This window comes from Alnus glutinosa, chromosome 11, assembly GCF_958979055.1.
Source record: "Alnus glutinosa chromosome 11, dhAlnGlut1.1, whole genome shotgun sequence".
NCBI classification, from domain to species: Eukaryota; Viridiplantae; Streptophyta; class Magnoliopsida; order Fagales; family Betulaceae; genus Alnus; species Alnus glutinosa.
This window is the reverse complement of record NC_084896.1, coordinates 22,638,106-22,651,405: the sequence shown is the minus strand read 5'-3', so window position 1 is coordinate 22,651,405 and position 13,300 is coordinate 22,638,106. Positions and strand designations below refer to the sequence as shown.

At 31.6% G+C, this 13,300-nt stretch overlaps 1 protein-coding gene across 2 annotated transcripts; it reads right to left on the bottom strand.

The window, feature by feature from the left end:
* Window positions 1-10,015: 10,015 nt before the first annotated feature.
* LOC133882090 (uncharacterized) lies at window positions 10,016-13,300 on the bottom strand. Of its 2 annotated transcripts, none has more exons than XM_062321194.1 (2): window positions 13,181-13,300; window positions 10,016-11,870 (listed from the first exon to the last, which is right to left on the bottom strand). In XM_062321194.1, the coding sequence occupies exon 2, from the start codon at window positions 11,802-11,804 to the stop codon at window positions 10,242-10,244; it is 1,563 nt and encodes a 520-aa protein (XP_062177178.1). In that variant the 5' UTR covers window positions 11,805-11,870; window positions 13,181-13,300; the 3' UTR covers window positions 10,016-10,241. The 2 variants fall into 2 exon arrangements, with proteins under 2 accessions (XP_062177178.1, XP_062177179.1); XM_062321195.1 differs by having other exon boundaries at window positions 10,016-11,865.

The following is a 13,300-nucleotide window of genomic DNA, read 5'->3' as shown; positions in this document are numbered from 1 at the left end:
GAGAGAGAGAGAGAGAGAGAGAGAGAAGGTAATTCAAGGTATGAGAGGGAAACAGCCTGTAAAAGTACAGCTGGGATTATCTATAAGATATGAGTGGGGATATGACGTGGACGATCTTGAATTTCAAATGAGAAACAAACCATGGCAATTTTTAAATAAATAAATAAAATTTTATTTAAAAAAAAAGAAAAGAAAAGAAAAAAACTACACGTTACTTCAAAGTTCAAAGGGTCAACTTAAAGAATAAAAGATGTGGACTGACTGGATCCATTCCCGTCAAAATTAAACAAGTAGGAGTTTAAAGTTTGCTCGCTAAAGAAAAAAGAATTCCACATAAATAATGTATAACAGGCTTTAATTAATTAATTAAAATTAATTGAAATAACTTCACTTATAAATTTCGATTTTTTATTACTTTTACAATTAAGATATTTATATTTAAAAAGTATCAAGGTATTCATCTTTCAATTTCAACTATCCGTTATAATTTTCTGTTAAATTCTATTAAAATTCTCAAAATACATGTGCATTTTTTTTTTTAAAAAAAAAAATTATAAAAAATTTCAAAGATTCAGGTACCTGTATTTTTGCAATTTTTATTTTGCTACATTCTTACCAACATCTAAATCCTTTATTTTTTTTTTTCTTTTTTCCTAAAAACAGGAAGGGTATTTTAAGAATTTTGAAAGAATTTAACGAAAAATTCTAACTAGGGTTGAAATTGAAAAAAATTGAAAAGATAAATACCATAAATTGACACTTTTTAAAAATTAATTTCCTAATTGAAAATGTGATGAAAAATTAGAGATTATAAATAAAAATTTTCCTTATAATTAAAGGGTATGGTAGTACTCATCTTGAAAAGTCTTTTGGTTTGATTTCATATAAAAGTGATGTTTTTTTTTTTTTTTTTTTTTTTGGGGAATAAGAAGTATTTTTTTTTTTTTTGGCTGGAATACACGTTTGAGAAAATACTTAATTTTGGGGTTTTCTTAGTAAAATTGTTTAATTGTATTTTCAAATAATCAAATACTGAACACGTTTATTTTGAGGAAATATAAGTCTCATTATTTATAGAAAAATATAAATATAAATTTATTGGGTACGACTTAATCGTGCTATTTCAATTTACTCCGTCACCTTCTAATTAATCTTACACTCCAATCCATCTGTTTTTTGTCCACAAAATAATTTAAAACTGCTAACGTGGCATTGACCCATTAATGCCATGTCATTCTTAAATATTTTTTATTTACTAACCTGTGACGACCCCACCATTACTGTTTTTTCTTATTATTTTAAATATATTCATGCTTATCTAATTATTTTTAATCGATTTTACCAATTTTTAATATTTCATGTTAAACCCTTCCCTTTTTCTTTTTCAATGGAATGGGGCCAGCTGTGAAAACCTAACCAAATAAGGAACCCCATCTGTTTTTGAAATTTCAGTGCGGCAATATCCCACACGAATTACACGATAGACACTTTGGTCGCTGTTAAAAGAAAGTTAAAATTTGAAGTGTGGGTAAAATGTTTTTCTTTAAAAAATAAAAATTTGAGAGGTAAAAATTTAATGGTAGTCTATTTGGTAAAAAAACTTATAAATTTAAAATAAGGTTTAAAAATTGGAAAAAGTACACTTATCTCCTTCAAATTATCACTTAATTGTTAATGTTCTTTTAAATTACCAATTATGTGAATGTCTCCGCTTAAAACTATTAAAAAATATTAATGCCTCTCATAAGACCAATAAAAAGACAAAAATGACCCTACTATTTTTGTAAGAAGTCAAAAATATCTTTATAAATTCCAAAAATAAAATAAAAAAAATAAATGAAAATTATTATTTAAAAAAAATTAAAGAAATTAACGAAAAAAAATATTTAAAAACGAAAAAAGAACTATTTTTTTTTTTAAAATTATAAAACGAAAAAATAACTGAAATTATTAAAAAAAAAAAGATTAAAAAGAAAAGAAAATTTATAATTTATAATTTAAATTTTATAACTTTTTATTGTTAATTTTTTTGTATAACTTTTTGTTATTTTATATTTTATTAATTTTTTTTAATAATTTTATGAAGCGTATTTTTGTTTCTATGGAAAATATTGACATTTTTTAGTAGTTTAGGGGGTTCATTGACACAATTAATAGTTTGGAGAGGACATTAACAATAATGTGATAGTTTAAGGGAATTATGTGTACTTTTCTCCTTAAAATTGTTAGGGGCTATTATCCCAAGCAAGTTTATATGTTATGCTCTAACTGGAATTCCTTAGTTTAGTATTTGGAAAAAGTATACATAATTTCTTCAAACTACTATCACATTGTCAATGTGCCCCCCCCAAGCTACCAAAAAGTGTCAATGTTCCCCTAATGACAAAAATATCCTTTATAAAATTATTAAAATAAAACAAAAACTAAACAAATTATTAAAAAATATAAAATAACAAAAAAATATAATAATAATAATAATTTAAAATTGATTTTTTTTATTTATTTATAATTTTCAGTTATTTTTTGGTTTGTTTTTTTGAAAAAAAATCGTTTTGTTTTTTAATTTAATAATAAACTAGCATTTCTTTTTTCTTTTTCGTTAGTTTTTTTTTTTTTAAAAAAATGTTTTATAATTTTCAGTTATTTGTTCGTTTGTTTTTATTTTTATTTTTTAGTTATATATATTTTTTTCAAATTTATAATAACATTTTTGTCTTATTCAAAAAAAATTTAGGGTCATTTTTGTTTTTTTGTTGGTCTTAGGGGAGACATTAGCATTTTTTTGTAGTTTAAGTTGGGACATTGACACAATTGGTAGTTTGAGGTGTATATTGACAATTGAGTGGTAGCTGAGATATATGTACTTTTCCCTTAGTATTTTGAAAATGCTCGGCTTATTTGCTAACCCCTTTTCATTTTACTTTTTCGTTTTTCCTTTGAACAGAGTTTTTATTTTTAATAAAAAAGTCAAAACATTAATAAACAATTCTTTTCTCAAAATACCCACAAAAAAAACTTAAAACATATACATCAAATGCTTTTTTCAATCAAAACACAAAAAACACCTCCTTAAAAACATTAGTTTCTTTGATATGCATTATTTGTAGACACACTCGCATTTGATGTGAGACCCATAAATGTAGAATAGGTCCCACACCAAATATAAATGTGTACAAAAAAATGTATACAAATATCATTTGTCAGTTTCTTATATTTATAAGCCACATTTGCCCCATGCAAAGCGCATTATTTGCGGGCATATATATGTTTGTAAAGATTAGTGTAGACTCTTATGGGTTTGCACAGCTCGGGGGTTATTCGTCTGTTAAAAGTTCAATTTTATGCCTTTTGTTTTCTTTTCTCAAAATAGAAATATTAAAAAATAATTCAAACCCTCTCCAACACAAATTAACACAGTCTGATATGAGATGTGTTATTTGTACACAAACTCACATTTAGTGTGAGACTTACACCAAATATGAATGTGTGTATAAAAAAATGTATACAAATATCATTTGCCATCTGATATAGACAAAAATGGAAAGAGAAAAGTGGGGTTATGTATAGATATACGCGTCGTTATGTAATTATTAAGATCGAGCATAATACATGAGTTATTTGATTATAGCCATATGGATATTATTTTGATCATATGGAAATTGGGCCATGACCAACATTAGTTTTTCTTTAATTCAGAATTATCCTCTTAAAGGCATAATGGATATGCCATGAATATTGAATATTTAACAATTGAAAAAAAAGCCCCCGAAAATCGTTAACTTTCTTGAATAGTGTAGAATACAAGGGAGAAAAGGGGTCAATTTTAGGGGCTTAATTGATTAGGATAGTAGGATTTTCGTGCCACTTATGTTTTAAATATGAAAAACGCAATCGACCCCAAACTTACATTTAAAAGAGAGTGAATAGATTGTGCAGAATTGAAAAAGGAATGGAAGATTAATTCATGCAAATATGGTTAATTGATTGAAGATATCATAATTATATTGAATAATTTGCAGTTTTTGAGTCTAAATTATGTTAGAAAGAGGGCGAATGGAGTAGTATAAAGATTAGCTAAGAAAACGCTTTCTCTTATGGACGAACAAGTTCATATGGAGGAAGTCTCTCGTTATATTATTGACGTTATAATTGCTGAGGTCAGTGTTATTGCTTTTGTAAATTAATGAAAGGATAGCGTGATTAAATTAAAATAAATAAATAAATAAAAGAAAGAGAGTGAATAGGTATTTGCAAACAATTAATGCCAATTTTAAACACTAAAATATATATCTCAAATTAGCATAAAGTTCTGGCCATCAATTTAACCAATATTCAACATAAATACTACATATATAATCATCATAATGTAGATAATATTTCTATCAAAAAAATAATAATAATGTAGATAATATGAAAGAAAATAAAACAAAAATAACACAGATGTTAGTGATGAAGTGAAATTTTTTGAAGAACTCTTCAAAAAAATAAAAAATTGCATTCTATTGAACGTAGAAGAAATATTTGTTACACTCAACCTACACTCACAAAACCTTTCTAGTCTTTTTTTTTTGACATGTCCACACAAGAGGGGGACAGAGGGATTCGAATTAGCGATCTCTGCTTCATAAAGCGTGGTCTCCAGACTCCAGCCGATTGAGCTACCCCCTAAGAACGAAACCTTTGTAGTCTAAAACACATGCTTGCAACCCAGCAAATGGCCCATTTACCTCTGGTTGCAGCAACTCCAAAACTCTTTTACATAATCTCTTTCGCGAATGAATTTGCTCGCTGCAACTCGAAACTTTGATGGTAATCTCAAGGAGTTTATAATTCTCTCAATGGTCATAGAAAAGTTGCCTCTCGCTAATAGAAAATCCTGCACATCAAGGCTTATATAAAGTGGTGGAGTCAAAAATTCATGTTTGGGGGGATGATTAATATAATAAAATATAATGACTATAGTTTTTTTTGGCTATGATCCCTTTAATGTTTTGGAAACAGAAAATGATTTATCTATTAATTTTAACACTTTTGCTAGTATTGATCAACTCATGATTGATGAAACGTATTCAATCAAATTATTAGCATATTTTAATAAAAAAATACTTATAAAAATACAAAAATAACTTTTACCTTTATATTACATTAATTTTTTTTTTTAAATAAAAACAAAAAACATATCTACTCATCCAATTAATAATTACAGCACACGGCTTATGCATCTCTCAATGCTCAAGGCACGATAACTCATTATAAGCTTGATATAAATTTCCCATAAATTAAATTGCAGGACTTTTATTTATTTAATCTTTTATAAGTATTATATGTTTTTTTAACATGTGAAAAGTAAGCATTTTTTTCTTCTTCTATTAATGTTATTAATAAAAGCATGCAAGAAGTATGTACAATTTTAAAAAATGAACAAAGACCAACTCCATTTTAAAAGAAATAGATAGTATTTATTTCATGGTTATAATTAAAAGTTGTTGCATCTAACGATGTAAATAATTTCATATTATTTATTTATTTTTTAATTTAAAGTAGATGGTTCTAACAGTATATATATATGAACCCAATATTAACATGAAATCATATACACTGTTAGATGTACTAATTTTAAATTAAGATCATAAAATCGACACCATCCATTTCAAAATATAGAGGATTCTTGTACTATTTTTAAAGACTGGATTGAAAAAAATTTCATTAATATTTCTCCTCTCGGCCCGTGGCAGCGACAAGGCTCTCTTGCTAACCTGTTCCGCCTCCTCTTAGTCTTTGGTCTCATCGGCTTCTTCTAACCTCTTCTCCAGTTCCCAGACCTGATGCCTGATGGATGCAAGATTACATGCTCAATAGCTTTTCTTCTCCTCTTAAAAATTAAAACGTTCTTTGTTTTCATTTGAAGGGTGTTGGTTGTGGAATAGGATCATCTCCATTTCAAATGAAATGGATACTATTTATTTTATGTTCAGAATTTAAAGTTGATACATTTAAATCTTGACCTTTAATTTGAAATGAATAATATCCATTTCTTTAAATAAAATTGAAAGGATCTTATCCGTTGTGTGCTTTTTGGGTGTTTCTGAATTTGGATTGAATGCTTTTGTTTGAAGCGAGAGGAAAAGATGGAGACACTTGACCTAAGCTAATGAGCTGGGGTTGCTTTTTTTGTTTCTTGATTTTGGCTTAAAAGAGGAAACAAAAACAGCGTCAAATGCGGAGGCGGTGGCGGAGAATTCAAGATAAGGGTGGCGGAGGGGAGGGGGCCAATTTTTTGGGAGGGCTTGGGCTTAAAGTTACCTTAAAAAGCTTTTTTCTTTCTTTCTTTTTAAACATGAGCTAAATAAGGAAAGTCGTGCACAAAAAGAAACAATCCTTCCCAAACAAACAGGATTGAGGGATAGAACTTTGCATTTCCTTGCCTTTCTATTCCTAGCATGTTGGCTTAAATAGGCTCGCGCACAAGATTACAAATTTCTATCTACTAACAATTAAATCAGAGTATGGTAACAAAGATTATCTCTAAAATTAAAGACAAACTCTATAATCTTTCAAAAATAACACTGACATAGACTCATTATTTAAGGAGTAACTCGATGTACTAAAAGATAAAATGAAAAAAAGATGATTCCTAAGTCATCTTACTTCACCACGTCATGTGCGTGCGCCTCTTGAAATTCTTACTCCTACAAACTTCTATTCATGCAACACAAAAAGATGCCAAAAGTAGCTATCATCCACTCATAAATATGTAAGTGTTTATAACGCTTCTCCTACCATGTGGGAAAAGGTGCTGGAGACACTGATTAAGGCAGCACTGTTATAACAAGGTTCTGATTTTCAATCTTACAATGCATGGCAACATCACAAATGTACCATTTTCTTCCCGAGTTGTTAGGGTAATTACATCATTTCCACTAATCAAGGGTTGAGTTCTCGCCGGTGCCACACATTGTTGGAAACCAGTGCCATTGACTTTTAAAACATTGTGGAATCCCTTGGGATACTTGAAAACTGCATCAAGAAGATGGTTCATCCATATATCATCAATCAGACTAAAAAGAAACGAGAATATTTTGGTAAGTTGAAGAGATAGCAAAGAGAGTATATAGAGTTTATAATTTACCTAGTTTGTCACCCACATGGAACTCCTTCCCCTTGGCCCAAGCTTGGTAATCAAAGTTAATGGTCCAACCCTTCCGATCACCAACCACAAATTCAGTGGCCAAAATTGAAGGGACAAGAATGGCTACAATGGCAAGGATGAAGAATTGGGCAGAAGCCATTAGAATTGATATTCAGAAGCTTTCTCTTTATCAGATTGATGATTCTGTGCTTTCTTGCCTCCAAGAGTTCAACTTGTGCCTATTTATGAGTTCATAATCTTAACATTTTTTTGATTTTTCCGTCTATGGACGGCTTTGCCGATCGAACGTACGGCAGAATAATTTACGTTTTCTAAGCATGCCGAACGGAAGAATAAGATCCTAGGGGGGCGGTGGCTCAAACAGAGATGACGGTAAATATGGTTAATTGCAAATTCATTGAATTTAACGTCTCTTAAGTTGTTATTGTTTCCTTTTTCGCTACTTCTCATGGTTTCTGTTTTCCACATCAGGTAAGATTTTTTTTTTTTTTTTTTTTAAAATATATTTAAAAAGAAATCATAAAGAAATAATATGCTTTGGTAACATGATTTGCCCAATAACGTGTATAGTTTTTTGACTTAGAATATGGTTGAGAAATTTATGGTCCGTTTGGATTTACGATTTTAAAACGTAAGATTTAAAAATATCAATTTTGTAATGTGTGAGGTGAAAACACGATTTTTAAAACTCAATTTAATGTTTTGTAAAATCTCAATTTAGCATTTAAAATCACAGTTTAACATTGAAAATCGTGCATTTTTTATTTTTATTTTTAATAATGCACCAGCTTGCTTATGATTTGAAAACACAAAATTTTCTCCGTTTTCAAATTGCAATTATTAAAAAATGCATAGGACTATAAATGAACTCGTCTATTGACAACCCACTAATTTAAACTCGATCCGTACTCAATTTATGATAATAAAAACCAGTTCGTAACTATAGAAATCCCCTCTATTATTTATTGATAGATACCCAAGTCGCTTGACGAAACTCGAGTAAGGCTCGTGGCCTAACTCGTATAAAACTATACACGACTCGCGAACGTAGCTTATATGCACATATGTTTATATTTGTATAAACATATACTTAGTATTAACTAGGGTTGTACAACTGTACAATTAGTTATAGTTAGCAGCTATTGCTTCTAATCGCTAACTACGACGTGTTAGGTGGTTATCAAATTTTCGTAATTATAACTGCATCGCCTTAAATGGTTAGCAGTTTTTAAATAACCGTCGGTTAGTGGTTATTGAAACCCAAATCACACCGCGTAACTGCCTGTTAGGTATTGGCCTTTTGGACCTATTTTCGTGTTTTGAACATTATTTGGACATATTTTTAGGGCCTATTTTAGATAGTTTTGTAACTGTTGTGGGCTTTTTTTTTTTCTTTTTTTTTTTAAGCTTTAGTGTTTCAAATGAAAATAATAATCAATTAATAAATTTGTTATATAACATATATTAAATATATAAGAGTAGGCAGTTAACAGTTATTAACCGCCTTCGCCTATCTTAAAACTGCTAACCAGTTACTGCACTGCCTTAGGCGATTAGCGATTTTTGCCAACCATCCACCAAAGTGGTTATGCGATTAGTAATTATTAGCTGTTAATAACCCCGCAAGTCCAATCCTAGTATTAACGAACATATTTAAGTTATAAATTAGTTGATTAATATATACTAACTTAATATTACTAAGTAATAAACTATGTACGCATAGTTAAGTAGTTAGCCATATTTTATAGGTCATGTAAAAAATTACAAGCAATATGAGAGAAATAGGAGCTACTTGGCCCAAACTAAGCAAACTTTCATCCATGTTCAGAAGGTGGTGTTGTAGACTTGCAGTTGAGAAGATCATCTACATCCATGTGTATAAGTATTTGGGTTATCTCTTATTGAGAACTGTTTTTCCAGAAACGTAAAGGAAGCTCTTTGTAATAATGCGTAAACTCTGTAGAATGATCAATATTAGTTTATCCGTCCATTTTAAATATACACACAGGATTTCTTCCTATTAAATTTTTCTCATGGTTTAGAAGGGTATAAATTCTAGAGTGATGTGTTTTGCCTCAAGGTCATCAATAGAACTTGTGATAGATGCGTTCTAGTTTCAAACAAGTAATGAATAACTGCCTATTGTAGGCTGTGTGCATTTAGAATTCCTATCAATTCTTTGTGAACAATAAAGTTGGGTGGACAACCTTGGCCTTCACAATAAATTATGCCAAATTTCCTAAACTATGCATGTATTGAAAATCTCAAATTATTTTATGCTTCCATATGCAGCCACACAAATCAAATGTAGCACATTCTAGGTCATAATTTCATCAGTGAACAAGATGTACAAGGTGAAGTTCTTAATATAAGTTGGAATACAGGTAAATCAAATGTTTAAGCCCCGTCTTTCTTTTTCAAAACTTTTTATCATTGGACAGCTGCTCTAGATTTTAATATGTCAAGTGTTCATGATTTTTTTTTTACTTGTTTTCTCGTTCTAACTAGGTGTTTTTTTTGTATACTCTCTATGTACTTGAGTTGCACTTTTAATGATATTTCGTTTACTTATAAAAAATAAATCCAATGTTTAACACCCTATCATCTTAACAGAATCACAATCTTATTTAAAACAAAAACCTACAAACCATAAGTGAGACAAAACGTCAAATAAGGTAGCTATTCCTTAATTAGGTTCAAAGACATCAAATGTCTTTCATCCTGTGGAGTGTCAATCCATTGGAAACAAAAAGGTTTCAAGATTTAATCATTTGTGCTCAAAACTGTATTGTTGTGCTCTTAAATAAACAACCATTGTGCACATTAGAAACAAATACCAAATAAAACGAGGGGGCAAAAAAAAAAGAGGAAAAAATAACACCGGTATAAAGTGGGAGGTTGAAATAAATTATACAGGTTAAGATCTGTTGATTACATTTACTAGCCTACATGCTCCCCGCCGAGTTGATCCTCTACACACCAATTTTTAACAGTGAAGAAAACCACTCTAATAACCGTAACAGTTGTACGAAGACAGAGTACATATAAGAAAGTTTAAAGAACTTACAAGAACACAACCATTTATCAGAGCTCACTCTGCTGCAGTGTCGTCGCTGTTATCCCCTTCTGTTCTTATCTCTGGCAATGTATCCAAATCTGTGCGAACTTCTTTCTCATCTAGGCCAATGTGGGAATCGGAAATATCAATAGGGTCATGTTGAACCGCATCCAAAGTCTCATCTCTATAGGAATTCTCTGAGCTTTCATCGTTTCCATCTGATTCACTGTTACTATCCGACTTCTTATCGTTAGTAGCATCAATATTCTCCTTTGATTCTGAAGAGACAGAGCCATCCTCTGCTTCAGTTGTGATCTTTTCCGACGCAGCACGCTCAGAATTATATTGTGAAGTGGATGAATCTCTAGCAGCTGAGTCTTCATTTTCAAGTTTAATTGAAAATTTTGAATTAACATCAGATTGATTGCTCTCAGAAACTGTGCTAGTGTTACTGGTCTGTTCTGTTTCCAAGGTTTGCACGCCCATGCCGCTTCCAGCATCTGACTCGTTCACCATCGTATTTTGAGCATGAGCTGAATCAGATAGACTCACTGTTCCATTCGGCTGGGAAGAACCAGAAGTGCCCTCTTTTATGTCGTGGCCTTCGGTACTTACTTCTGCTGAGGTATTGGTTGCTTCCATACTCACCAGTGTTGTGTTATTGCTTCCTTCAGGGTGAACATTGGATTGGTTTGTCATTGTTGAATTTGTAACTGAGCTACCCATGGCCATGGTGTTGGTAGAACTATCATTATCCTTGTGTTCAACAGAAATTTCAATTAAAGAAGTGTCGTTCTTAGCCATTTCACCTTCTCCCACCTTTATCTCTGAAGTTCTTTCATAACTATCAATTTCCTGAGTGGTATTGGATTTGTTCTCTTGTTTCAAGATATTCATTTCTGGTTGCTCAATAGTGTTTTCTGAACTTAATTTCTCACTGCCAGAGATGATAGTCTGGGTATCATGGGTCACTGCACTGGAAGCATCATCTCCCTTGTAATGTTCCTCTCGTGCCTCATGAGTGTTCTGATCATCTCCATCATGATCCTGATCCTCTGAAGAATTCTCATTTTCTACTTGACTTTGTTTTTCCTCACTCTCCGTCTCATCATCTTCCTCTCTCTCTTTCTCTTCATCTATAAATTCCTCCTCATGATCAGCTTCCCCATCTGATTTCTCTTGATCATTTTCATCTATCTCATCGTCTCCACCTCCTCTTTCCTCATCGTCTGCCTCTTCACCCTTATTTTCTTCTTCCTCTTGCTCTTTTACTTCATGATTGTTTTCTTCTTCTCGCTCTTCTTCATCAAGCTTATTTTCTTCTTCCTCTCCTCCCTCTTCTTCCTCATGCTTTTCATTCTTATTTACACCTTCCGGACGAGGATAGAGATCTTTCCTCCCAAATTTAGGCACACCACCACTCTCTGTCTTCACTGAGATTTTTGCATCTTTCTCGTCAAATTCCTTCTTTTTATCATGTGAGTGCTTGACTTGGTAGATTAACCAGAAGCACACACCAAGCAAGAGACAAATTTGTAGAACATGCTTTAGCTTGATGCGTTTGGATCTGTTGTTTCTGCTTGGGGATCGGAACATGATGGACTTCCCTAAAACCCCTGCCCTTATCTTCTCTCTAAGAAGATATCAATCTAACCACCTGCCCTGAATACAGTGTGAATAAATAAATGAAATGAATTTAACACCCAATGCAATCAATTCATAAGTCTGGAAAACTCACTTCATGATAAAAGTATTCTATAAACTTAATGAATTAATTCCACTGTAGTAATGAAACAAGTTAAATGTTGATAAATTTATATGGTTCCACAACTGTGTCAAAATCAATTCCTTTTGAAATTTAAATTATTCTTAGCACCACTTGGTATTGAGTAACTATAGGAAAATCAAAGTAAATAAAAATCTAATTAATAGAATTCCTAGTAAGCCACCTTCTCAGGCGAGCTTAACATGATTACTATATATGGTTCATTCAAACCTTTCCATTCTTTCCACTCTCTGTATTGAAAACATAAAGCAACAAATCGAAGTAGATTTAGATCTCCTGATTGTTCAGGTATCTGGAAAGGTTCGGAAGTTCTCTTTTCAAACAACAAAAAAATTAAGAAGCTACTAAAACATGAGACTTTACAGGTTGTCCCAAACCCATACCCAAAACCATTTCTGTTTTTGAAAACACTGAAAAAACTTCCTATACCTTTCCTTGAGAATCCTCCTTCACAAATCATCCGGCTAAAAGTGTTTTATGCGTCACTCTCATTTCTCCATGTCCATTCTTATTGAAACAATAACAGTGTTCAAAACGGACACCAAATGGGCCTTTAATCTACTTTTTGTTCTCAATTTGCACAGAAACTAAACAGTTGGTTAATACGTTATTTAGTTGAAATCCAAGAAAACAATTTATACAACAAACGGTTATAACACCAAATTTATTTCATTTTTCTCCTAATTTTGGGCAATCAAACACATCATTAATCGTCCTCAGATTACTGTGCGATATAACTTCTTCTGCTTAAAAGGAAAAATAATTTCTCCGAATCGGAACCAAATCCTCATTCTATTCATAAAAACATGCATATTTTCGCGAACCAAAGAGAACCCATTACGCTAAAGTAAAGAAAAACACAACAAGACAATATTAAAGTAAAATCCCACTGAAACCCAATTAAGGAAATTAAACCCTAGAATCCCCAATGCAAAAGCAGCATCAGCCCCACAAAACTTGAACAGAAATCCCATAACTTGAGGTTCATAACCCAAACCCATTTCCCAAAACAGCTAAAATTACAAGAACCACACAACTCTGAACCGCGAACACAATCAACAAAGACACGTACGGATCTTCTTCCTTGAGCACAGTATTTCACACAAAAATAGAAAGTTTTACGAGGGAAGAAATGGAAACGGGAGATACGAAGCTGAAAAATAGGGGAGAGAAAGTGTTATCTTACCTGAAGAAGCAAAGCGAGGGAGTCAGAGTGCAGTGGGAAGGGGAGGGCTGAGAGACTGGGACGAAGCTTATTCGTGTGTGAGGCGTGAGAGTGAATAGTAACTGGATCCAGTCAGACAGA